The 27,338-nt window shown below is 43.2% G+C and overlaps 1 protein-coding gene across 1 annotated transcript in view; it reads left to right on the top strand.

Moving 5' to 3' along the window:
• LOC310779951 (uncharacterized protein) overlaps positions 1-27,338 on the top strand; it is a 46,827-nt gene that overhangs the window by 4,210 nt on the left and 15,279 nt on the right. The window contains exons 4-12 of the mRNA XM_083640476.1: positions 472-624; positions 837-965; positions 5,439-5,477; positions 8,720-8,881; positions 9,295-9,421; positions 11,120-11,290; positions 12,712-12,746; positions 14,089-14,253; positions 16,193-16,330. Coding sequence (XP_083496602.1) covers positions 472-624; positions 837-965; positions 5,439-5,477; positions 8,720-8,881; positions 9,295-9,421; positions 11,120-11,290; positions 12,712-12,746; positions 14,089-14,253; positions 16,193-16,330 — 1,119 coding nt within the window. The remainder of the gene's footprint in view (positions 1-471; positions 625-836; positions 966-5,438; positions 5,478-8,719; positions 8,882-9,294; positions 9,422-11,119; positions 11,291-12,711; positions 12,747-14,088; positions 14,254-16,192; positions 16,331-27,338) is intronic.

The following is a 27,338-nucleotide window of genomic DNA, read 5'->3' as shown; positions in this document are numbered from 1 at the left end:
AATGCAGAAACTGGTAATCATTTAAAGTGTTCTCCAAGACAAGGTAGGCTACCGAAAAATCTTCATATTCCACCAGAGGACGTACTGCGTGCGGGTGCATCAATATATTCTGGGGAGTTGAAGATAATTTTGCAGCTGTGCATAAAGCACGCTGCGGATGGATTTCTCTGTGTGCACAATTGCGAGAGAGATATTATTAAAGTTAAGTTAAGTTTAAGCTTTCAGGTGGAGGCGGAGTGGAGGGTGATAGGGCGCTATGACTACCTCCACTGGCGGGAACGGAAGGCGTAACACAATAATTCGCCACCCCGCTTTCATCACTTTCACATCGGAGACGATGCGCATCACATATTCCGTAACATTTACCGCTTTCGAGGCCGGTGTGAAAGCGGCTCATGTGAGGAGCCGTCAGCCTAAGGATGTAACTGGAATGGGGTTTGATGGGTTTTGTATCTCTCTGTATTTTCCCAGATCAGAATGTTTCAAATGAGGCACCTGATGATAACCGACTTGCCGCCGTGCGATGAAGACGACTACACAGAGGGCGACGTCGCTAAACTGCTGACGCCGTTTGGATTCCAATATAGTGAGGACACAATATTTGTTGTACCTCAGGAGCGCATGGTAAGGACCAATTAAGATTTATTAATCCCATATTCTGATGGTGTTTTTTCGTCCCACCATGCTGATGCCATCTGTTTCCATATCAACCTTAGCGCTGAACGTTCTTGATTATTCCAGTATTGCAGAGCATGTTTGAAAATATATAGATTTCAAGATTCATCTGATCTGTCTGCAGTGACACGTCTGGTTTGTGTGGCTGCTTTTCCTTCCAGGCCTTCGTCAAGATGCCGTCGCCTGAGACACTTTTCAACTTGCTGGAGTCTTTTAATGACACATATATGTGGTTCAGAGGGTCCACACTCTGGTTAGACGTAGTGGCTGAAGACATCAATATGACAATGGTAAGGACACACACACACACACACACGGGGTACGGTGACGCAGTCGGTAGCGCTGTCGCCTCACAGCTAGAAGGTCCTGAGTTCGATTCTCGCCTGGGACACTGTGGGCGCTGGAGTTGTGACCCCCCCCCATATCTTCAGTGCCTACTGCCCAGGTGGGCTATCTCGTCGAAAGGGCCTTTCTGTGTGGAGTTTGCATGTTCTCCCCGTACCCCCCAGGGGGTTCCTCCGTGCATAACCCCCCACTAAAAACATGCAGAAGATCGTCATCCGACCAGTGACGACAACATCTGAAGTTGGTCCGATGATGGTCCAATGATGGTCCCCGGGCGCTGGAAAGAAAAAGCGCCCACTGCTCCTGGCCTGCCCCCCGGAGGAAAGGACAAGCCTGGATGGGTCAAATGCAGAGGACATATTTCACCGGCCACCGTCAGTGTGTGTGTTGTGGCCGCATGCATGTGTTGTAGTGTGTTCGTGTGACAATAAAGACGGGCTTCCGTCTGAAATTGTGTTTTACACACACACACACACACACACACACACACACACACTATATAGAGCCAATACATGGCAGAGGTGGGGGCTGGAGTCACATGACTTGCACTCGAGTGGCGTCTCTTCGCACATCATGCACGAAAACAAGACTTGAGGCTTGACTTGGGTTCTGGTGACTTGGGACTTGACTTTGACTTAGTAGTACCGGTAAGTAGTTTGATGACTTGAAAATGTTTCTATTGAGTTATTTGTTTGTTTCTTTATTGATTTATTTGCACATATTTAAAAACAGAAAGAGGTCAAAGGAAAGCAACAAAATATTGTGCGGGTAGTAGGGCTGCTCAATCGTCCCTATTTTCATATCGTCCAATCGGGGTCATTAGAGATTGGCGATTGATGATCAAATCGCCATAATCTATTAATTGGCCGTCATTTTTATTATTATTATTTTTGATAAAGAGACCTATTCCTATTTAATGGCATTAATAATTTTGGGGGTAAAAACAATCGATCATATTATTGAATACAGCGGGCCTGTAGATCAAGCGTAGATGATGCATACAACCACTTCTGTTTCTAGCCTTAAAAATAAAAGCACACGGTGCAAAATAAACTGAAATCACTCATAGCCCTTAACTACGAGGAACCTCCATAAAATAGCTTACACACCAAAAAGACTGGTTGTAATGGAACTAGTCTAAAAGCATGACTCAAAAGTTATATTAAGTTTAACCTTACGTTCATTTTGAAAGCCCGCTGCGGAAGACATACTTTTACATTCTGGCTGACTTGACGGTGCTCGTTGAGGAAACGGGAGAGGAGCAGAGGACCGGATTCATCTCTTAAGTGTACAGTAGGGGGCGCAGCTTCTAGATATTATTTTTTATAACGTCTTATGATAGTAAATTAGTTCAAATTGCCTTAAATATCGCTGTAGAAAAGCCAATTGGCGATCACTCCCTTCAATCGTCAATATACGATTTGATCGCAAATCGCAGCAGCCCTAGCGGGTAGAGAGGGGAACCCCTAGGTGGACTTATTCTGTTCTAGCTGCAAGGAATATGCAGCGGATATCGAAAACGGACCTCGCGGAAACACTGTATAAAATGTATATTAGCCTACCGCTTACTACACGGCTACTTACTAAAAATAATCAAGTATTTGACATGAAATATAACAACAACAATGATTTTATTGATTTGAAAATGATTTAATTGCTTCCACCCAAAAAATAGTAAATTTCCTTCTTGCCGGGGCTTTGCAGTTCACACACCTGGAAACAATTATTAGAGCCCGACCGATACTGGATTTTTGAGGCCGATACCGATATTAGGGAGTAAAACAATTCCGATATCGATATATCGGCTGATATTCTTTTATTAAATATACACATTATATTACACAATGTTTTTGCAATGATCCCTCAAATATCAAACACTTGACAAAGATATGACTTGACCTGACTTGAGATATGTAATGTAGGCAGGATATTTTACAGCTTATCAATAAACTTTATTGTCCAAAATGACATCAATGCAATGAAACAGTAAACTTAACTGGGGATTTAATAATTATAAATAACTAGAAATACAAAAACACAAATATAACGAATATAAAATATAACTTGAATTAAGAAAAAAGATCAAATATACACAACATGTTGTCTATGACTTAAAAAAATACAAAATAAAAAAATATCGGCAAACATATCGGCCGATACCGATATATCGTTATCGGCCGATAATATCGGTGGACCGATATATCGGTCGGGCTCTAACAATTATGCTAACGTTACATTTGCTAATCTAGTTTGGTGCGACTCCAGCCTGGCATTGTGTTGTGTGTGTGTAAGGCCTGTGTGTGTTTTGGGGCTTTTGGGGCCAAAGGCACCCTCGGGGGCCTCTCTCTTTCTCTCCTCGCCTGCTCGTACGCCGGAGAATAATATTCATGTAGGAGTCGTCTCCATGCGAGCAGGCGAGGAGGAGAGAGAGAGGAGCAGACAGAGGGGCGACCAGCAAGACAGCTCGAAGCTCGCGCTGTGTCACCACTGAGGATTTCCCCTCTCTCTTCAACACAACAGCGCTGTGCTGGAGACTCTTCCATGTCCCAAAAGTCAACTGGAAGAAGCGGCCAAAACAGAGGGACTGAATGAGAAACTATCCACCATTCAGCTAAATATATATAGAGTCATTTCCATGTTGCCAGACACTATTGACAGTTTGAGCCTCCCAGCCCAAAACAAACCGTAACAGCGAACGTGTATTATTGACGATGCAGTGTGCAATTGCCCGACTGGGTTACACCGTGTAGTTGTTTGAGCACATTGCTCCAGCTGTAAACAATGCTATCTCGGTGAGTACTCGACCAATTTGAAAAAAATGTGTCACGATGAGTTTATTAGACACATACAATGTGAAAAATAGGTTGGGGAAAAAAAACCAAATGATCCTTTAAACATCATATTTAAAGCTGGAAATAAGGTCCAGGATTTAAAATAACCGGAATTCTCCTTTAAGATCGTGATAGTTTGTTGAGTGCTATATTGAGATGCTAGTTTTCAGAAGAATTGCGTTTAAGCCACTTTACACGACGACGGTAAGGGCGTCGTTTTCAGAGAATTCCACTCTGGAACCTGGTTTCACTTTTTTGTGTTTTCAGGTCCTAATAACGCTGTTGCCATGTAAACAGAAGGCCTAAACGTAGCCGTTTTCTGCTGCGAGCGTTGTTGTGTAAACTAGGTCTAAGTCAGAAGTCTATAACCATGTTTGCTTCATGCGGTGAGCAGCAGGATTACTTTTCCTTATTGGATCTTCATGGAAGGAATACTTCACTAAGGGGCACTTTACACGAGGACGGTTTCCTATGGAAACGGGGAATTATTTTATCGTTAGTGCCTCCCGTTAAGACGGCGACGGCGAATTCGCGCTTAGGAAACGACACATTTTAAAACCACCCTCCAGAGTGGAACTTGTTTGATACGCTTCCCGCTGAGCGGGGCTGAGGGCTCCATGTAATCGCTTTGGAACGGCACATTTCAGAAACTCTGACGTGCCTGCACAGGCGACACACGCGATTACGCCATAGCCGTGCGCGAGTTGGCAACCAAATAAAACGTCAGTATGAATGAAGTTTGGCAACATTCAGAATTAAGCTACACTGCGGCCAACTTCAGTTACATGTTCAGAACGTTACTGCTGCGAGGAGCCGATGGCTGTACCCGGTCGGCATTTAACGTTAGTTACAAAAGCACGTCGACAGTGTTTTCTCACTGCCAGTAGCCTACAGTAGGGTTTGACAGATAGCTAGTCCGACCGGTGTCAGCACAGCCAGCGCTCCCGGTCCTCGCTGCTCGTTAAAGATTTCCAATAGGCGATATTCTGATAAACTGGTCACATATATGTTACGTTCTCACCCGACAAATATTAAAACTTTAAAACAGTTTGGGTTTTTTTTTGCTTGAAAAAAGCTTTTTGGCAAGTCTAAATGACTGCGGAAAGCCTACTCTACTTCCGCGTTTAAAACAGGAAAGACGATTACGAAATTACGTCATGCAGAACGTTTAACGCAGGCGTTTTAAAAATTCAACAGCGCTCATGTAAACAGGGAGAAGGTGTGAAGGAAAAGGTGTGAAGGAAACGCTATTGTGTCATTTCTTTCAGAAACTGTCCTCGTGTAAAGGGCCCCTAAGGCGCTACAGGTCTCTGCCCACCAAGACAACCCGCTTTAAAAACAGTTTCTTCCCCACTGCCATAAGGACACTGAACTCTTTATAACAACCCCCCCATATCTCTGTTGCTATGACTGTAATATGTACTGTTACTGTGTTTTTCTGTATTTATCTGTCGCTTATGTTGTTCAATGTTGGACCATGGCTTATGTATGAACTGTACTGAAAACAAATTCCAATGAATGTGTGCTCATTAAATAATCTAATCTAATCTATTCTAAACACTATCTGCTCTGATGTGTCTGTTTCAGGCTGGCTTTTATAGATTTCTGATGACTCTGAACAGTGCTGTAAGTCACACACACACATGGACGCACACACACACACACACACACACAGTCATTGGCCCCAGTTGTAAGCTAAAAACCTTGTCATTGGCTCCTCCAATTGTAATGAGCATATGATATCGTCTCATATCGATCACAGACCCATGAGTTGAATCAAAATCGTTGTGACAAAGTGGATGAGAACTCACCACTTCTCCCTTAAATGTTAACCTTTTTAGTACAGCTTATTTACACATGTTTCAGTTGGCTATAATTTACCTTTACCATGATGTTACAGTTTACATCAAAGCTATATGGATAAGTTAAAGCACACGTACTGTACAGCCATAAATTAGTTTCAATCACATTTATTGAGTTGCAGGTTAAAACATTGTGAATTGTTTGTTCTTTGTTCATCCTCACCAATTGTTCACCATGTGTTCACCTGTGGGACTTTTGTTTGGGGAGGGGCCTACATGCAGCACTTCCTCTATTTGATGGTGTTGGTGATGTTAGCATGACATCACTGGACCAAACCAAGTGGAAAGGTTTTCTTTCCTGTTCAAATGTTTCTTTTTGTTCATAGAGAGCCAGTGTTCAGCCGGATAATCTTCACACATGAGGACCACTTTCATGAGTTTTGAAGCGTAAATGCCAGCCCTAGAAGTAAAAAGCTCGAGCTAAGCTAATCCAGAACTACACACAGTGTCGCATAGGCTTCCCCGTCACGTCACCGCTCAACCTGGAGTGTTGTTGATGTGTGCGCTGCTGTGCACTGATTACCCCGGGCTGAACCAGGTGAGGGAAAGAGAATTTCCGTGTTCGTCCTTTGAAGTGATGACGTTATTGACGTATAATATCCCCGTCGACTCAACAGTGTAGTCTCATTTAGCCGTTTGCTAGCTAGCCGCCCTTTTAACGGCACGTAAAAGCTTAAAAACTCATGAAAGTGGTCCTCATGTGTGAAGATTATCCTAATGAACACTGGTTCGCATTTGATTAACACGTTCACTGCCATCGACGAGTTGACTCGTCAAAAAAAATCTAACGGTTGACTGCCGTTGACGAGTCAACTCGTCAAAAAAAAAAAAAAAAGATTTTGACGGTGGGACGTGGATCAACGCCCCCCACGTCTCCTATAAAAATATGGGAGCCACCGAACGTGTACAACCCATTCCACCGACCCACTAAGTGGCGACAGTGCTCTCCAGACTAGAAAAAGCCGAGCCAAAACTGCAGGGGAACGCGCGAGGAAATCATTCTCATACTGTAAAATGGATTGGCGAAAACGCTTTCGCTTTCGCGCTGGGAGCTGGCGGTGGGGGATTTCAAATTTGCATAATAGATTATGGGTGAAACACACTTTGAAACACCGGCAGAAAGCCCACAATCGCACGCAGCTTCATTCCAGCTGAGCTCACAACCGAAACGAACGAGCCCCATGCAGACTCGCCCAAAGAGCGGCCGCCAGCAGCCAGGCAGCACAGACAGGCAGAGCCTCGCTTGTACCGCTGCAGCCACGGAGGGAGGAGGCGAACACACACGGAGGGAGGAGTTTGAAGGAGAGGGGGGTTTCCTGCTGCTATGGAGGAAATTACTGTTCAAAACTATTGTTTAGATGTCTGACGTCTTACGCCAAAAATAAATGGTTAAAGTGACTGTTCTATCGAATTTCACATAAAGCCATTTATCTCAGCTTAAATTTTCAGACGCTGAAACCATGCTGTATTCAACTGCTAATGCCTACATAACTACTAACTCTACAAACTAACTCTTTTAGACAGAGAAAGCACACATTCTATTAGTTCTTTTGAGATTCTTTGTGTTGACAAAATCTTAGCAGAAAATAATCCTCGGCTCTTGAAAGATGAGCCAGAATCCTCAAAAAAAAAACTTGGCAGAAGCTACCTACAGTAAAAAAAACTGCTGACAGTGAATGTGTTAAGCTTGCGTTGCCCAGAGACCTTATTAGAAGCATCGCGCCCAAAAACCCATTAAAAAATCCCATAGACGAAAACAGTGAAGAACCAGGAGTGTTAGCATCGATGATTTCCGGACTCGTTCCTGCGGCTCTCTATTGCATGCTGGTTTAGAGTAACTGTAGTATTATTTGCCTTTGTTGAGCCATTTATAGCTGTGTGAATGAGCTTGCAGATGACTCCTAGCATGTTATGTGATGTCCTTGTATTAAGGCAGGGATGGGCAACTTTGATGATAAGAGAGGGCCACAGAAATATGTCCTCGCTACCAGAGGGCCAGATTTGGCTGAGGGCTGGGGGCCGAACGGCGCCGGCACGAAGAATTTGGGGCATTTGAAGGCAGGTTCAGAGGAATAACTCATTTTAAATTAACAGTTGTTTGTGATGTCATTATTCAGTCTTAACCAACCTTTTTGACCACCTGCCAATATGGCTGCTAGATTTTAAAGTTACCAGCCAATTAGAATTTCCACTAGCCCAAATGTTTTTCTTGAAATAAACCAGAAAATTAGTGGGTTAATTTAAGCATAAGTATCAGTAAGTGGCCCGGGATTCTCAAAGCCTGTGTTGAGGGTCACACGAACAACAATGCACTCTTGAAGCTAAATAAATCCAAAACCGACTTAATTATTCAAATGTTTACTTCAATGTAGAACAGTCATTTCTTACACATGAGATTACTTTTAGCCTTTTAGTCATAAAGATTATTGAAAGATATTCCAGACTGAAATGTTATAACAGAAGTGGAGTATTGGCCAGAATGACATGAACATTTGGACACTTATTAATCAGCGGGTATCTTGCATGTGCACTGTAAAAAAAAAAAAAAATTGCAATTCCAGTGCGGGGCGCTCGCGGGCCGCCAGTTGCCCACCCCTGTGGGTTTTGCTCATTTGGGGAGACAGGTCATGCCACATGCCTTTACTTTGCTTTTCTATGAGTTAATTTGGTGAGTTGTTTCCTTTGTGTTTTGTCTTATTCATCTGAAACTGATAGTCCTGTCAAAATAAATCTCCATCGTTGAGAATGAAAGTTGTCTGCTGAGTCTGCCTACCTACCACCCTCCTTGCCACTCGGGCCGGCTTCCTCACAATCGTGTCATGGCAGGCAGACTTTGTGATATTAGCAAATATCGACAAATATCTTTGTCCAAAGAATCTACATGTATATAATATTGTATCGTCGTGAAAGTTGTGATTTACACCCCTATTGCTGATGTGATGAAAGTGGCGTTGAGGTCTTAAAATATATTTAAGACCTCAACGCTGAACTGAATTTCACCTTCAGGATCCCTGCATATGCGCTGGCCAGCAGTCGCTGGCTGAGAACGACACTGCGTGCATGCAAGTGCTGAGTGTCAAGGAGGTTTCGCCGGTCGCAGCCAGGCACCTCAGGGCGGTACTGTCAAAGATAGGAGGGGTCAAGAACTACCTGCCTCTGCTGAACAAGGTACACACACACACACACACACTTTAGATTCAGACTTTGGTCTCACGGCAAAATCCCATTATACACTCACATTAATATCCATCCCATTGAACTGAATGGTAAGGTGTGATATCAAACAAAACTAATTAATATCCCTACCATACTACGTCATCAATTTAGACATAAGAATTTTGTTATATCCCAAAATCACCATATCGTCACATTATGATCCCTCTGACAGACGATAAATGATAATAAAATCAATTTATCATCCATCGATATTGTCCCAATTCTAGACTACAGTGAATGGTTAAATAAAATGAAAATAATCTTTGCTTACAGCCTGACCCCTCTCACTCAATATTCCACAATACTGTGTGTGTGTGTGTGTGTGTGTGTGTGTGTGTGTGTGTGTGTGTGTGTGTGTTTTCCAGGTGTATGTAGAGTTTGAGTCTGTGGAGGATGCAGACCGGCTCGGGGTTTGGTTCAGCCACCTGCAGCAGCTCCCCGGCTACCAAGTCATCAGGCTGCAGGCTCCACAAGGCTCCTGCACAGCACACGGTAAGCACGTCCAAGTGAAGAAGAAAAATAAACGCATGCAAATCTCATACCTAAGACATCAAATGTCTCTTTTAGTTGAGGAAAACTAATGGTAAACATGATTTGCTTTGTTTCGCCTTGACAGCACAGATTTTGTTGTCATGCTCATGACGTCACAGTTGCCCTGCAGTCTAGGGCAAAACATGGGTGTGGCTGTTTTTCACAGTTTCAGATAATAACAAACGCTGTTGCAATTTGCAATACATGTCCCGCGAGGGTTTCCGAGAGGAGGGGAAACGTCTGAGCTGGTGTTACGTTAAACCAAACCTGGCGCGGAAGCAGCACATCTGTTTAGCGTTAACGTTTGCTGCTGTGGCTAGCGAACATTAGCTGGCGCCTGGCGTGGCCTACACTTGCTCCAGGCAGCACTAGCATTTCCTGCTCGGCAAGCAAACCGTTTTTTTTTTTTTTTTTTTCATTTTTCAATCAAAGGTGGGGCTTTCCATGCCTGCCCCATTCACTTCAATAGAACTGGCCCCAATGCAAAATTTGAACAGACAACCCAGGTTTAAAGAGTCTAAATTACTATGCCTTTTGTCATTGTGTTTCATCTGCAGGCTAAGCAGCCAGAGGCTTTCGGTTCGATAAAAGCCTTGTTTATTGTTTATTTTTTGTATTGAGTGATACACTTTACTAAAATAGTCATATATTATATCAGAAGTGTTCTTTGTTTTGTGTTCACAATAGTGATGTCAGTTAGATTTGGTTATGTCAGAGCTATGAAATATTAAATCATCCATCTGCTTTTCTTACCCCAGGTGTGCATAAACTACATACATACAAAATACAAAAATTTGAAATTATTATCGGTTATCGTATCGGTTATCGGCCAGGAGAAGCAGGTATTTATCGGTTATCCTATCGTGCATCCCTATTGGTATTGGGTAGGTTGTGGTTGTTCTATTGTTCTATTACATTTTGATTTTACAGAAATTATTTTTTACAGGTTGTTCTGAGGTACATTTGACTTGAAACAGTTAGATAAAGCACTTACAGTCACTAAACAATACATATACCGTACACATATTACATAATGCAATATAAAAGAAAAATCTCACATATCCAAACATGTACATAACACAATAGTAATAGGCACCAACCTAACTTGCTCATAATCACCCCTCCCCCCCACTCCCAAACTAGCTCTCCTGAACAACCCGTTGCTCTAGTCTAGGCCCTCTTGAGACATATAGTCTAATTAATTTTTTTAATCTTTCCAAACACAAATCTTCTAAACGCCTACACTTAATGATAAAACTTTTCGCCAAAAGTAAGTAGTAAATGAAAGTATTTCTAAGGCAGCCAGTTTACCCAACTGGGTGAACCACAGAGTTGCCACAGGTGCAGAGGGGGCTTTCCATTCCATACCGATGAGTTTTCATCCAGCATAAGGGCAGTCTGGACCCAGTCAGCACTGGGTGGAGTTAAATTGCTTAGCACTGTGGTCTCATCCAGAATAAACCGGCTTGGTGAGAAAGGGATGCTCTGACCTATAACTTTTTCAATATATTCATGGACGGTTTTAAATTCAGCCTTTTCAAACCCATACTGTACTTTGCAAAAAGGAAAATGTTGGATAGAAATCCAGCTACTGTGCCTCTGTGTTTCGTCGCTGTTCAGATATAATTAAAGGAGACTTTTTGCTTGCTTTATCTACAGCTCCAAAACTTCCTCTGAATGCTCTGCCCGACAAGAAGGAAGCCGTCACCGGGGCAACCGTCCCGTCAACGGGCGTCGCCGTTCCACCCGGGTCCGTTCCACCGTTCTACGTGACACTGAGAGCTCCTCCCTTCTTCTTTGCCACGGCTTCTCCTTGGTTCAACATCCCAGGTGAGAGAGAGAGCGAGTGTGTGTTTTCCATAGATTATAGAAGTATAGATAAAACATGTCATAGACAATTCCATCCTGGAATGGTACAATATGGTGGCCATCTTACCTGGGTACAGTTCTGTTACAGTAGCCTACTGTAACACCATCACTCCCAATTATAGCTACTAATTTGATAAAAAGGACTGGAATCAAAATGTATTATTAACAACATTTATATTTCTCATATTTAAATTGAGTAATTCTTCCATTCAGATGACACCAGAAACTTTGCTCTAGCTTTAAAACAGCCCGCTACAGCAATTTGATGGGGCACATCACCCAAATGTCGTATTACAGTAAGTTTGTTACAATGCTCAAATGCGTACGTTAAACAGTATGTGGATGGACAATGCTAATGCCATTAGTGCCATGTTCTGCGATGTACAGTAAAATAAAAACACATATTTGGGTGGTCTAACCAAAACAAAAAAGGTCCGTTCGTTGTATTTTTGTATTTTTTTTTTTTTTTGGGAAATTGACCCAGGGGCCACACCGAGTGAGGTCGGGGGCCGCATGCGGCCCGTGGGCCGCCAGTTGCCCACCCCTGCCAGAAAAGATTTCACTTGGATCAAAAATAAAAACGATTCACAATCCCAGCCCCCCCCCCCCCCCGCCCCCGCGCTGTTTATTTTTTGTTTTTGCTCCAAGTGAAATGTTTTATGGTCACTCGTGATTCAGTACGTGGCTGTTGGCTTACTTCCAGGCATAAAACACGTTATATACAGTAAGGGTTTTTCAAAATGTCTATGGAGAAAATGAATGGTGGAATTCTCTTCCGGACCGGGAGACATCACTGACCATCACGTGACTGTTGAGCTCTATATATAGAGCTCCCCCGTCCCCTAGGGCCAGCCGCGGAGGAGCTCCCCCGTCCCCTAGGGCCAGCCGCGGAGGAGCTCCCCCGTCCCCTAGGGCCAGCCGCGGAGGAGCTCCCCCGTCCCCTAGGGCCAGCCGCGCAGGCATACAAGCTTCTATCCAACCTCAATTCGGTGTATTGGTGTAGAAAAAGTAGGACTTCTATTTGTGGAGCAGGGCTGAACCTGCCCATAGTGAGAACCTCACTTGTGCCGTGTAAATATAAAACGATTGTCCATCCCTATACTTTCATACCATACTATAAACATCAACCTTATCTAATATTCATAATAAATATTTACGAATAAAGCTGTGTTAAAGTTAACTTTCATTTAAATGAAATGAAATGATCTCAGGTACACAATGACATTACCTTGACTTTGTTTAGGGAGCCTCCATGCAAAACACTGATGTATGCCCTTGACTGGCGGAGGCTGCGCAGCCATCAGCCACTATCGGAGCCAAGTTCTGCCAATTGTAAAATGTCCTATTGACGCAGATCAATAATTGTCATTTTCTTCTCTTAGAGTACCTGACAATCACAGGATTGGAGGACATTGAGGTGAGTCCATTGCTCACTTTTCTTTGTGGTATTACTCCAGAATATACAGCCATTTTGGAAATAAAATCAACCGAAGAAGTGAAATTCACCATGGTATAACTAGTCAACTTGTTCAACTAGTAGACTTGCAGTCCACTTCACTTGCGATCGTGGTACATGAAACCTTCAAGGGGAGTCTGGTACTGGGCGACATTTATCTGTCGGCACGGGTTAGCTTAGCTGCTTGCGTACGGTGCTTGCACTGTCTGTGTTATTATGAAAAACTGTGTAAAGTAAAGGTAAAGTCCCACTGATTGTCACACAATGTGTGAAATTTGTTCTCCGCATTTGACCCATCCCCTGGGGGAGCGGTGAGCAGCAGCGTGCGCCGCGCTCGGGAATCACATGGTGATTTAACCCCCCAATTCCAACCCTTTTGATGCTGAGTGCCAAGCAGGGAGGCAAATGGGTCCCATTTTTATAGTCTTTGGTATGACTCGGCCGGGGATCGAACTCACGACCTCCCAGTCTCAGGGCGGACACTCAGACCACAAGGCCACTGAGCAGCTCTAGTGCAGTGGTTCTCAAATGGGGCTCCGCGGACCCCCAGGGGTCCGTGGCACTTTGCCAGGGGGTCCGCGAAAAGTTTTCAGGTAATTTTTTTTTTTTTTTTTTTTTTTTTTTTATTAAAGAATAAAATGCTACATGTTACTTATTCCTTCTCAAACTACTTCCTACATGGTGCTAGTCTATCAAAATATCTTGGCTGTCGTTGATTGTGTTGCATAGTGGTTTTCTGTACTGTTGACAAATTGTGATATTGTAAGTCGCTTTGGACAAAACAAAAGCGTCTGCTAAATGATGTAATGTAATGTAATAAAAAAAAATATATATATTTTTTTTGCAAAATCTTCATAGTTCAATGAAAATAGTTTATGCTTTAAATCTAAAATGGTTTATGGATTACATTCTAATAACAAACCTATCAAATTAAAAGTCAAGCACGTTACCGTGGAAACAATTAAGCTTAGCCCAAAATCACAAATCAGAATGAGGGGGTCCCTGGTATATTTTCTATCTTGTAAGGGGTCCTTGGCTGAAAAACATTTGAGAACCTCTGCTCTAGTGGTCAGAAAGTGTCACTTAATGCAGTTACCTGCTATCCTTCAGAAAGAACCATCATCTTTTTGTTTCAGGGTATTGGTATTGGTATTGGTCATTGTCCCTTTTCAGTCCCATGCAGCTTTTTGTTGTTCATGTCCATTGGGAAACTTCTAATCTAAGTCAAATGAGAGGGAGAAGTGTCAGAATCAGGCCACTTGGTGCTGCAGTGTGAATGTAACCACTCTGTTGTCTCCTGCAGACGATGAGCAGCTCCACTCCGCTGCCCAACTGCATCATGATGACCGGTTTGCCGGATGGAGGCTACATGCAGAACGATGTGGCCAAGCTGGTGTGGCCGTACCTGGACAGACAGGACATTTACTCCATGTACTACAATGTGACAGTGCTGCCACTGCAGAGGAGGGTAAGACACACAGGACATTTACTCCATGTACTACAATGTGATAGTGCTGCCACTGCAGAGGAGGGTAAGACAGACAGGACATTTACGGTACTCCATGTACTACAATGTGACAGTGCTGCCACTGCAGAGGAGGGTAAGACACACAGGACATTTACTCCATGTTCTACAATGTGACAGTGCTGCTACTGCAGAGGAGGGTAAGACAGACAGGACATTTACTCCATGTTCTACAATGTGACAGTGCTGCCACTACAGAGGAGAGTAAGACAGAGAGGACATTTACTCCATGTACTACAATGTGACAGTGCTGCCACTGCAGAGGAGGGTAAGACAGAGAGGACATTTACTCCATGTTCTACAATGTGACAGTGCTGCCACTGCAGAGGAGAGTAAGACAGAGAGGACATTTACTCCATGTTCTACAATGTGACAGTGCTGCCACTACAGAGGAGAGTAAGACACACAGGACATTTACTCCATGTTCTACAATGTGACAGTGCTGCTACTGCAGAGGAGAGTAAGACAGAGAGGACATTTACTCCATGTTCTACAATGTGACAGTGCTGCCACTGCAGAGGAGGGTAAGACAGACAGGACATTTACTCCATGCACTGATGATGTCACAATGCCTGATGTCACAATGCCTATGACATCATCAGTGCCTATGGCATCATCAGTGATGTCATTAACACTTTGTAATAACTATACACTATTAAGCATTAGTTAAAGGCCGGCTTTTCCGTGGGGGATATGAATATATATTAAATCTCACGCCCCTAAGGTTTTCAAATCCGTTGAAATTTTTGAAATTGGTTGTTTACAGCCTGAGATATCACCAGAAATCCACTCTGTGTGGGGGGGAGGTGCGGTGCGGGGACTCGAAATACTACATTTCCCACAATGCACTGGGCTCGCGTGGCCTTCGTTTCCATGCCCACCCCTCAGGCGTTTGGCTGATATCAAACTCCAGTAGGTGGCGGTAATGCACATATATGTTTGCCAACCGCCATAAAACTCAAAGAAGAAGAAGAAGAAGGCTTCGACAATAATAGATGGAGAGAAGAAGAAATAAATCGAAAATAAATCAAAAATAAATTGCCTCCAAATTGCACCAAATTTAAACTGAAGTATATATGTCGGGAGATGTCTTCATAAAAAAAAATTCATGCATTTTAAGGCATTTTCGTAGGAGTTACGCGCATCTGATGTTGTAACTATTTTCTGTAAAAATGTGTAAAAACGGGTACATTGCTCAGCGTTGATTTCGTTACTTCAACCCACTACTAGATGTAAAATTTGACGAGCTTTCCAATGCCGCCAGTCACGTGTCTGTCCGTGCTTCCGTTCCCGAGAAAATCGTCTCTTTGCAAGGAGCTATGGAAAGCTAACCTAGCTACAGCAGGCTAGGTGGTCGAAAAAGATGGCTGCCTTTTTGTTTTTCTTCAGACCTCTGAAGGGGCGTGGAGGACCTCTAGAGGCGGGACCATGGCTCACAACAGTTGTAGTTCATAGGTGCACGACTTCCGCAAGGCGGACTTGGGCTAGATGACGCGAAACGCGTCGGCTGGCCCAAAAAATATGTGAGAGATGCTTGATATCTCTGGGAGTGAAGCTCCAATTTCAAAAATTTCAACGGATTCGAAAACCTTAGGGGCGTGAGATTTAATATATATTCATATCCCCCACGGAAAAGCCGTCCTTTAAGTATTAGTAAATATTTATTTCATCATTTATAAAGCATTGTTCATACATTACTAAGCATTTGTAAGTCATTCATAAACACAGTTATAAATGTTTTATTCCTGATTAATAAGCTAATTTAGCGGGGGCTAGTTATATGTTATCGTTAGCGAATTTCGCCCCGTGACCAATGACAGATATTTCATGTTGATACAGCCTCCTGTCCTCTCCCCTCCTCCTTTGCTCTCCTCTCCTCCAGGCCTTTGTGTATTTCGATGATTGGGCTAAGTGCTGTAACTTCGTCTCCTCCTACATTCAACACCCGGTTTCTTTCCAAGGCTGTCACACTCTCACCCTCCACTTCGTCTTACAGCACATAAGACTAGACTACAATGAGGTATGGACACACACACACACACACACACACACACACACATACGTGTTAGTATGTATAGCCCAGCGATCCCCAAAGTCCGGACTCCGGTCCGCATCCGGACCCAGACGCCGTCCTATCCGGACCGAGCCCTATAACCTACAAATCATTGAGAATTGTTACATTTCACCAAGCTTTTCTTTTTTAACCGGCACGTGCTTTTCTACCCTTTACGGTACTGGTTTAATCTGCCAGGAAGCGCATAGACCAATGCATGCGCTGTAAATCATCACACGTGATGCTACTCAGCCAATCAAATATCCGATTCGATTCTGCCTGTTCCAGTTGGTTCCAGTGCTGCAGGCGAGAGATTGTCAGTGACACGGAGATATGAGAGAGATATAAGTCAATTCACATGGCGTGCTCAAAAGAAACGAGTAGACCGCAAAAACAAAGATTTCATTTTAATCCGGAGCAGGCAGACTCTTAGATGTTCATTCATTGTTCTCACGGGCAGTTCAAAACCAGGCAGTATGTCTCATGTGAAGTGCGATGCGATCCTAACCTGTCTGTGAAAGCGCCACACGAGCAAACACACTCAAATCCAGACTGAGGGCACACTCACACATTCACTGCCCAATGGCATGTGACGTTTGTATTGCGAACGATCGACAGACAGACAGACAGACAGACAGACAGACAGACAGACAGGCAGATAGATAGATAGAGACAGACACTGAGACAGATAGATAGATAGATAGATAGATAGATAGATAGATAGATAGATAGATAGATAGATAGATAGATAGGGAGCTCACTTCTCTCAAGAGAAAAGGTGGAGTTAAGGGAAGAAAAGAAGATTTTCTTTCTCAAATTAAAACACTTTTAAGATGCGCATTTTCCCAAAGCACTCTGTTGTATGTTATTTTTAAATGCAGCCATTATTTTACTTGAAATTAGAAAATAACATGTATTTATTATTAGTGTAGGCTAGTTATTTATAATTAATCCAGTTAAATATGAAATCAAAATAAACATTGTTGATGTTTATTTTGATTTAACAGTCAGTCGTTGACTACATACAGACATTGTACCATTAGGCTACTGCAATTGAAGTAGCCTAAGTTCAATGGCACTGAATCATAACGCAAGCTACTGTACGTTACAATGTTCCGGACCTTCGCTTGAGGACATTTTCTCTAACTGGACCTCTATGAATTTTAATTGAGTGCCCCTGGTATAGCCTATTCACCTTGTAACCCCCCCACTTGACCCCGCCAGATTTCTGGCAAAAGGGCATTCTGCTTGATTTGAAAAAACAAGGAAAGAAGCAGCGTCTCCTCTTGTCTCACTATACTCTTTGGCTGTGTTCAGACCGGAAAAATAAACCAGAAACGGCGCCATGACACTTTTCTCCGCATAGAGGAAAAAACGTTATATATCAGAGTGTATCAGGGTACGTTATAAATATAGCCAAGTTATAAACAACTAACCAACACTGGTGGTCCGTATGGAAACAGCGTTACTCAAAATGGTTAAAAGTTATATCAATTTGGTCATTCAGTGGCGTTTTACTGCCATGTAACATAACTAACGTTAGCCGCTAGCATTAGCCACAGTAGCTGATTACCCACAATGCCTTGCATTATCCCAGCACCCAGGAAGGCTTGCGCTACATTTAATGTGTAAAATAAAGCTGATGATATACAATTTGATTCTTTCAACGTCTGGCCCTTTCAAAAGTACATCACAAACGGACACAGCCCTGCTTAATCCTCCATTGGAGTCAATGGAGATGTTGTAACTCTTCTATTATGGCTCTGGCGTTAGCTAATGATCACATGATGATGATGATCTTAGATGATTTTTTTCACGAGTGGGAAAAGGGGGGAGTTGACCGTGACGTAACAGACAACCACATTTTGGGCATTTTGGAGGGCAAAAAAGAAGCAGGTTTGAACCCATAGAGGGCACTTTGCTGCTGATACAGTTTGTACAATTATTCTGTTTAGAATAAAATGTGGAGATTTTGACCAGAATCCTTCACACACCACCCCAAATGCCATATATATATATTGGTTAAAAGCTGATTTTTTTTTTGGGGGGGTTAGTTACACTTTAAGTAACATTACATTTGCATCCATCTTAACTCATTCACCGCCAATGACGTCTTTGACGTGTTATCAGAAATAGCCCTCCCCGCCAATGACGTGTTTGACGTGTTTTTGTTTTTATTACTGCAGCGCGTATTTCAAACACTTCCCCAGCCTCTGACATAGTATCAGGTCCCTAGCATCTAAGACAACACGTGAACAAACACATACCGCAGCTGTTGTTTTGAAATTGAGCAAGAGGAAAAGCAGAAAACGGGTAACGCTTCCTTGTGCAGACAGGAGAAACGCCATTGAAACGCCCTCGGCGCGCTGCACGAGCTGGAGTCGCCTTCCTCTGTGCCAGCCGGGAGAAAACGGGAGAAAGTAATCAAGAGATGTGTTTGATCATCGGAGGAATGAGGAAATGATCGATCAGTTTGCGAGGGCGGTGAGGACGTGTTGAATAGCCGAGGGGAAAACGGGAACGATCAATAGCAGGGAGGATATGACAGGGAGACATGGACGAGGACGGGTGTACCAGAACAAATCAAAATAAACACAGGAACAGCTAGGCAGCAGCGGGCAGAAGGCAGTCACAGCAGCCCGCTGTCCTTCTCAAGAGCTATTCAGTTGGTTCATGAAATCGCTGGGCTGCGTGCCCTCCAGTGTTGCTCCTGGCCAATCCCAGCGCCACAGGGCGTGGTTATTGCTTATCCTATGTGGGGTTAGAAATCTAAAAGGGGGATCGTGTGTGTGTGTGTGTCTGTCTGTCTGTCTGTCTGTCTGTCTGTCGGTGTGTCTGTCTGTGTGTCTGTCTGCACACTCACTCACACCGAGTAAACTGTATTGTTGAATGTAAAAAAAAAGCACTTCATGTGTATATATATATATATTTTTTTTTTTATTTTTTTGTCATTTGTGTCCTAACGAATAATATTTACATGTCTGATGTCAATACAGTTCAAAATAAAAGAATTGAGAGTGAGTTCTGCCTGAGATTGTGCCCTTTTACAAAAATTGCCTTTTCTCCTGTTTATTTTCTCAGGGAGACCTGTTGGGTGAAAACAGGGTGTATATAAATGGCTATAAGTAGAGTACAGAACATGCTAAAAGCTCACTTTTTTTTTCCTGGTGAACCCAGAGACGTACATCTTCATTTTGAGGTATTGCAAATCACTTTGGTGCTAATAGATAATTTACTGTGGGTCTTGAAAGATGACCAACAATTATGAAAATCTTTGGCCTGTGCTAAATATTGGCAGTCCTAAACTGGCCATGAATGAGTTAAGATACACTACCATTTTTTAACATTTAGAATAATATTTGTGGTCATCTGGGAGAACCCTCCACATGTCGCCGCTGCACATTGTTGACAATCATGTAGGTAGAAAATAAGTTTTGCAGGTATTTTGAGTGATTTGGTTACTTCCATCACCGGCGTAGTACATCATAGTGAATCATTATTTCTTAAAACAAAAGGGAAAGTATTTTATTTATTTTTATGGTTTTGGTGGAATGCCGCTGTAGAAAATGAAATGTTGTGGAATGTTTAAAGCCATTTTTCTCATGTTTTACTTTTAGACACATACCATTAAAATACTCATAACTTTAGATCTGAGAAAGCTATCTCAGTCATTCAGTCAACACTCAGTCAAGTTGGAGAGAGTTTCTATCTATGGAAATATCAACAAAAAAAATCAAATTTTCACCACACCACACAGTAAAGAGATCAAAACTATAAAATAACAAATGTTTTTTGTTTTTGTTTTGTTTTAAAGTACCGGTACCTCCCTTTGCATTGATGGAAAGTTTGGAAAGGCTTTGGAAATAAATCTGTATGGATTTAGACAGAATATGAATTGTTGATGCCGCATCAACTTCACAATTAATATTTTGTCTAATTTCAAGTATTTAAGGATAAGCCCTTAGATAAAAATGGCTTTGAGAGAATGAAAAACATAGTACATTATAACAGGTGTGTCCAAACCTTTGCCTCGTAACATAGTGTAACATTCAGATCAGATCAGATCAGATCAACTTTATTGTCCTGGAGGGGAAATTTGTCTTGGGCTACAAAGTGCATTACAGCATGTCGATCGGCAATAACATATACCAACAAAAGAAAGAAAAAAAACAACAACATGAAACATAAAACGTAAAACATAAAAACAGATAAAACGATTAAAAGCCGTGTGCGATTGCTGCAGCACTAGAGCCCGGGTCGCCAGCAGAGCAGCGCCACCGGAAGTTCTTTACTGACACATTACTCAGTCACCATTTATTGGTATCACAAGGCATTTTCAAATCAGACAAGCAGTCAGATAACTAGTTTGTCTCATCCACACTGTGCCCATAGTCTCTAGGGCAATGCCATGGGTTGGCTGTTGATTTGAAAGAAATTTCTGCTTTCAGTTAGCTAACATTAGTTATTTACAGATTAATCGGTGGTTGAGGTTGTGAAGGACAAATCATGTTCTGCAATGAATGTTACGTGCTCCTAGTTCTAGGAAGGTTCCTGGGTCAAATGCAGAGGATGAATTTCCCCATGGGAATAAAGGATAACTTAACTTAGCTTGAACTTATATTTTTGGATCGCATACACGGTCGGTCATGCATTGATGGCAGCGATCATGTTAACTGTCGCTCCCGGTAACGTGCGTACTCGCAGGGCGTGGGCAGCAGCTTACTGTCGCTCCCGGTAACGTGCGTACTCGCAGGGCGTGGGCAGCAGCTTACTGTCGCTCCCGGTAACGTGCGTACTCGCAGGGCGTGGGCAGCAGCTTACTGTCGCTCCCGGTAACGTGCGTACTCGCAGGGCGTGGGCAGCAGCTTACTGTCGCTCCCGGTAACGTGCGTACTCGCAGGGCGTGGGCAGCAGCTTACTGTCGCTCCCGGTAACGTGCGTACTCGCAGGGCGTGGGCAGCAGCTTACTGTCGCTCCCGGTAACGTGCGTACTCGCAGGGCGTGGGCAGCAGCTTACTGTCGCTCCCGGTAACGTGCGTACTCGCAGGGCGTGGGCAGCAGCTTACTGTCGCTCCCGGTAACGTGCGTACTCGCAGGGCGTGGGCAGCAGCTTACTGTCGCTCCCGGTAACGTGCGTACTCGCAGGGCGTGGGCAGCAGCTTACTGTCGCTCCCGGTAACGTGCGTACTCGCAGGGCGTGGGCAGCAGCTTACTGTCGCTCCCGGTAACGTGCGTACTCGCAGGGCGTGGGCAGCAGCTTTCTGAATGCCATCAAATTCAAGATGAAAGAGCACTTCCTGTACTTTGCGCTGGTGCCTACAGACAGTAGCCAGTAGCTTCCTTGAACACACACAATGCACAATTGCTCAAGTGACATCACTGATGACATCGTCAGTGATTTATGACCTCACTGATGACGTCATCAGTGGGACAAAAATGTAATCAGAGAGAACAAAGATTGCCCACATGCTCCCTTTTATAATAGGATGTATGTCCTGTTTTTATAAGACCAGGGACCAGGGATGTTGTAAATAAGTGTTCACACTTGAACAAATCAATCAATCTGAGGAATTTGTCTCAGTCTAAAAGCTCATTTATACTAACTGCGGAGTGTCCGGTGCGCTCCGCACAGGCTCTGCGGAGGGACTGCGCGGAGCTCCGTGCTCCTCTCAAAAAATGTAACTCCGCGGAGCTCGTGCAGTCAATTCCGAGGCTATGATTGGCTAATGTTTGCTATGGTTTGTATAGGGAAGAAGCCTCCACAAACTGACCAAGTGACCGGCGAAATCAGTGCAAAATGAAGGGGTTTGAGCATCGCCTGGCAGAAGAAGTACAGAAATACAGAAATGTGTATGATTCATCCACCCGAGACTACAACCTTACTTGCTAAAAACAAACTGAAAATAGCCTACAATTGCACTAGGATTGATTATTCGCCGATATAAATCAGGATCACACACGGAAGAACTGATGTGACATTTGCATTCCTGCTAAAAACACAACGGGAGCCTGGAGGGGGATTCTCCGCTCTCCGCAGACGCTGCACTGCTACCGCATTTACCATAAAAAGATGTGCCTCTGCGGAGAGAACGGTCTTGCCGTGAACACCGCGGACACCGGACACTCCTCAGTCAGTATACATTTGCTTTAAGTATGCAGCGTAGCGGTCATATCAATATTCAGAGATAAAAGGAGCAGACACTGGAGGGCGCTCTGCAGCAGTTGAGATGCACCGCTGGTTCTTCAGCTGATTAGACCAAGGTGGTTTTAACTTGACAACATAAGCATTTCTAAATTGCCCCTAGCTTACTTCCTGTTGCTGTTTGCTAATACAATAGCCAAATAGGAAATAAGCTAGGATTCAAACTGTTGCCTAGCAACACAATCCCGTTAAAACAGTCTCTCAATTGAAGTTTGTCTTTCATCCCGTCACACCATTATTTATTTATTTGTTTGTTTGTTTATTTGACAGCAGGGACAATACATAAGCATTGCTACACTTAAATAAAATGCCACCAATGCAGTGTATACTGTATAGGGCTGCCTTCTAGTCATAGCTAATAGACCCTTTTCACGGGAGCCATTTTGTGTGGAAAAGGCAGGGTAAACACAGGTGCAAGCAAAACAGTCATGAGGGATGATTGGAAGTTGTCCCCGGTTAGGCTTTTATTTTTTATTTTATTTATTTATTTTATTTATTTATTTAACCTTTATTTATACAGGGTGTGCCCTTGAGAGCATGCTCTCATTTTCAAGGGAGCCCTGATTACAATATGCACACATACAGTACAGCAGTTACATGAATACAAACAAGAATAGATAAAAGAACAAAACAAAAAAAAGAAGAAATATACAATTATATAAAACATCATAGAAAACAAGAGCATCTGTTGCATAGGGTACCCTCAATGAGCACTCTAAAAGACTCCAAGGGGACTAAGTGGTCTAGTTTTAAAAAGCTCTGGAGTAAGTTCCATTTGTTAGGGGCATAAAAGGAGAATGCAGTCTTTCCTAGCTCAGTCCTTACGCGGGGTACAGATAGACTGATGAGTGATTGAGAGCGTGTATGATAGCATGTGTTGTTCAGACTAATGAGTGAAGACAAATAAGAGGGAAGCTTCCCGAGCAAGGCTTTATAAATAAATAGAAGGCAGTGTTGTTCCCTTCGAGCCGACAGGGAAGACCAGCCTACCTTCTCATATAAAATACAACGATGTGTAAGAAATGTATCACCTGTTATAAAACGCAGGGCACTGTGATACACCGCATCAAGCGGCCTCAAAACAGAAGCTGCAGCATGCATATACACGACATCACCATAATCAAAAACAGACATAATTAATGATTGAACAATGGACTTCCTAGTACAGAGTGAGAAGCAGGATTTATTCCTGTATAGAAAACCAATTTTTCCTCTTAACACATTCACTGCCAGCCTTTTTTTTTTTTACTGTAGGTAGCTTTTGCCAGAGGGTTTTTTTGAGGATTCTGGCTCATTTTACAAGAGCCAAGGATAATTTTCTGCTTGGAGTTTGTCAACACAAAGTTCACAAAAGTACTAATAGAATGTGTGCTTTCTCTGTCTAAAAGAGTTAGTTTGTAGAGTTAGTAGTTATGTAGATATTAGCCGTTGAGTACAGCATGGTTTCAGCGTCTGAGACAAAAAGCTGAGATAATCGCAGTTTTGTGAAATTCAATATCAAACAGTCACTTTAACCATTTATTTTTGGCATCAGTGAGACATCAGACATAAACAATATAGTTCTGAACAGTAATTTCCTCCATAGCAGCACCCGCACCCCCTCTCCTTACAACTCCTCCCTCCGTGGGCGTGTCTCCGTGTTTGTCAGTCACAAGCCTGCCTGTCTGAGCAGTGAGCAGCAGCCTCTCTCTGGCGGTCCCTCGTCGGCGAGCGTGGATGTGGCTTAATCCGTTCTTGGATTTTCGGTTGAGAGCTTTGACGAAGCCTTGTGTGACTCTAGGCTTATGCTGCGCGCTTCAAAGTGTGCTTTCCACCCAGTCCACCTGTGGAAGCCCCCAGTCCGCCGTGCGCCCGTGTGAAAGGTTTTCGCCTACAGTATGAGAATGAGGCTCGTTCGCTTCTGGGTCCTCGGTTGAGCTCAGCTGGAATGCGTGCGTTTCTGGCCAAACAACACTCAATAGTCTGAGCACCGTCGCCACTCAGTGGGTCGGCGGAATGGATTGCACACGCCCGGCGGCTCTAACAGTATAATAGAAGATGCAAAAGGGCCAGATCAAGGATCCACCGTCAAAAAAAAAAAAACGATTTTTTTGACGTATCCATACGTCGCTGGCAGTTAACGGTTGGATTCTGCTTGACGTATGCATACGTCGCTGGCAGTTAACGTGTTAACTTCTTAGCGAGGTGTTCAACGTGGTTCTGAAAAGACAATTTGGAATCCAGCCAAATACCAAGATATTTATATGAGTCAACAGTTTCCATTTGCACACCATGGAGTGTGCGAATACAGAAACTGTTGATGCCATCAGTGGACCGAGAGAACATCATTGATTTGGTCTTGTCTGAGTTTAAGACAAGTTTATGGATCAGAAGAGACCTTTCAAAGTTAATAAAAGCAGTCTGCAATTTTGCATTGGCTTGTGCTGAGGTGTGACCAAAACAATATAGAATTGTATCGTCGGCATAAAAATGGACGTTACAATCTACAGAGGGGAGTACAATATAATTGATATAAAGAGTAAACAATACTGGACCTGAAATAGACCCTTGAGGGACCCCCTTGTTTGTCATGAGAAAGTTGGATTTATGGTCGTTGGTCACGACAGCTTGCTTCCTATCGGACAGATAGTTAGAAAACCAGTTGACGGAAAGGTCGTCGAAACCAATATAAGACAGCTTTTTTAAAAGAATGTCATGGTCCACCGTATCAAATGCTTTAGAAAGGTCAACAAAGAGAACCGCACAATGTTGACGATTATCGATGCCATTCAAAATATCATTTAAAACAAAAGATGTCGCTGTAACTGTACTATGTCCGGGTCTGAAGCCAGACTGTTGTGACTGGAGGATGTTGTAAGCCTCTAGGAAGGCTCGTACTTGCTCATTAGCCAAGGATTCAAGGACCTTGGCTAGACAGCACAATTTAGAGATGGGCCGGTAGTTATTCAACTCTGAAGGATCGCCCCCTTTAAACAGAGGCATAACATGAGCTGTTTTCCAGACAGTAGGGATTTCCCCAGAAATAAATGACAAATTAAAAATATGAGCAAGCGGGGAGGCAATTAAGTGGGCACCAAGGCGTAGGAGATATGGCTCAATATCATCCTCTCCCTTGGATTTTGTTTTATTCAAATTGGAGAGTGCTGTTAAGACATCCTGCTCACTAACCGGACTGAAGGAAAATCTGTCTGCAGCAGGGGGGGAGGGGTTTGATGAGTCCACAACTACAATTTCAGGGGAATGAGCCTGAGGGTTCACACTACTAGGTTGCCTATCAAAGAGGTGGCCGGACGCTATAAAATGTCTATTGAATGCATCACATATCTCTGATTTATCAGAAATGACAGTATTCTTAGTTTTAATCTGAGGAGGAAGTCCAGAAGTGGGCCTGGTTTTTAGCGAATTGATGATTCTCCAAAAACCAGCTGTATTCCCCTGTGAATTACTGAGAGAAGATGCATAGAAATCAGATTTAGCTTTTCTAATAGTACTGGTACGTACAGTATTAAAACACTCTCAAACTAAGCTTTAATGCACATAGCGATATAAAAAAAACACACATGCCTAATAAAACACACCAATACTAAACTCATATGCAGAGAAACAAAACAACCATTACAAGCAGTAATTGAGACAACATTGAGTGAAGATGACATTAGGGCAACATTACAAAAGTGAAAGAAAGTATGTACAGTTAAGTAGGCCTAGCGTAGTAGTAGTACAATGCCTGTGTATATAATGATCTCAGGGGTGTAATTGTTGTTTGGCCTAGCCCCAAACTGTTACACAGTATGATAAATGAGAAAATATCATGGCATAAACTGCTGTGCTGCCTTGAGCGGTATATGTTGTCTTATTAAGCGGAAGCAATTTAGATTTGTTTTGACCGGTTTGCACAACCTCTTTACATGTGTGTCAAACTTAAGATGGGAATCTAAAATAACACCTACAAATTTAAACTCGTGTACTTCATCTATCTCTTTCTCATCAGCATTATGGCTTCTCTCTCCAGTGTGACTGTGTTCATGTCTTGTTAGGTGTCTAAGAGAACGGACGTTGAGGCTTCCCCGAACACAACTTGCCTGTGAATGAGTTGATGTATTGATAGATCACTTGAGAGACTGAAGCTGCCCTCACATTGGTCACAGGAGTATGGCTTCTCTCCACTGTGAATGCGTTGATGTCTTGTTAAGGCACTTGACTGACTGAAGCTGCGTCCACATTGTTCACACCAGTATGGCTTCTCTCCAGTGTGAATGCGTTGATGTGTTGTTAGGTTAGCTAACTGACGGAAGCTGCTTCCACACTGGTCACAGGAGTAGGGCTTCTCTCCAGTGTGAATGCGTTGATGTGTTGTTAGGTGAGCTACCCGACTGAAGTTGCTTCCACATTGGTCACAGGAGTATGGCTTCTCTCCACTGTGAATGAGTTGATGTGTTGTTAGGTGAGCTAACTGACTGAACCTGGTTCCACACTGGTCACAGGAGTAGGGCTTCTCTCCAGTGTGAATGCGTTGATGTCTTGTTAGGTGAGCTACCCGACTGAAGTGGCTTCCACATTTGTCACAGGAGTATGGCTTCTCTCCAGTGTGAATGCGTTGATGTGTTGTTAGGTGAGCTAACCGACTGAAGCTGCTTCCACATTGGTCACAGGAGTATGGCTTCTCTCCAGTGTGAATGCGTTGATGTGTTGTTAGGTTAGTTAACAGACTGAAGCTGCTTCCACATTGGTCACAGGGATATGGCTTCTCTCCAGTGTGAATGCGTCGATGTG

This window comes from Poromitra crassiceps, assembly GCF_964638095.1.
Source record: "Poromitra crassiceps genome assembly, chromosome: 7".
NCBI classification, from domain to species: Eukaryota; Metazoa; Chordata; class Actinopteri; order Beryciformes; family Melamphaidae; genus Poromitra; species Poromitra crassiceps.
The sequence above is the reverse complement of the archived record's forward strand: the minus strand, read 5'-3'. Positions and strand labels throughout refer to the sequence as shown.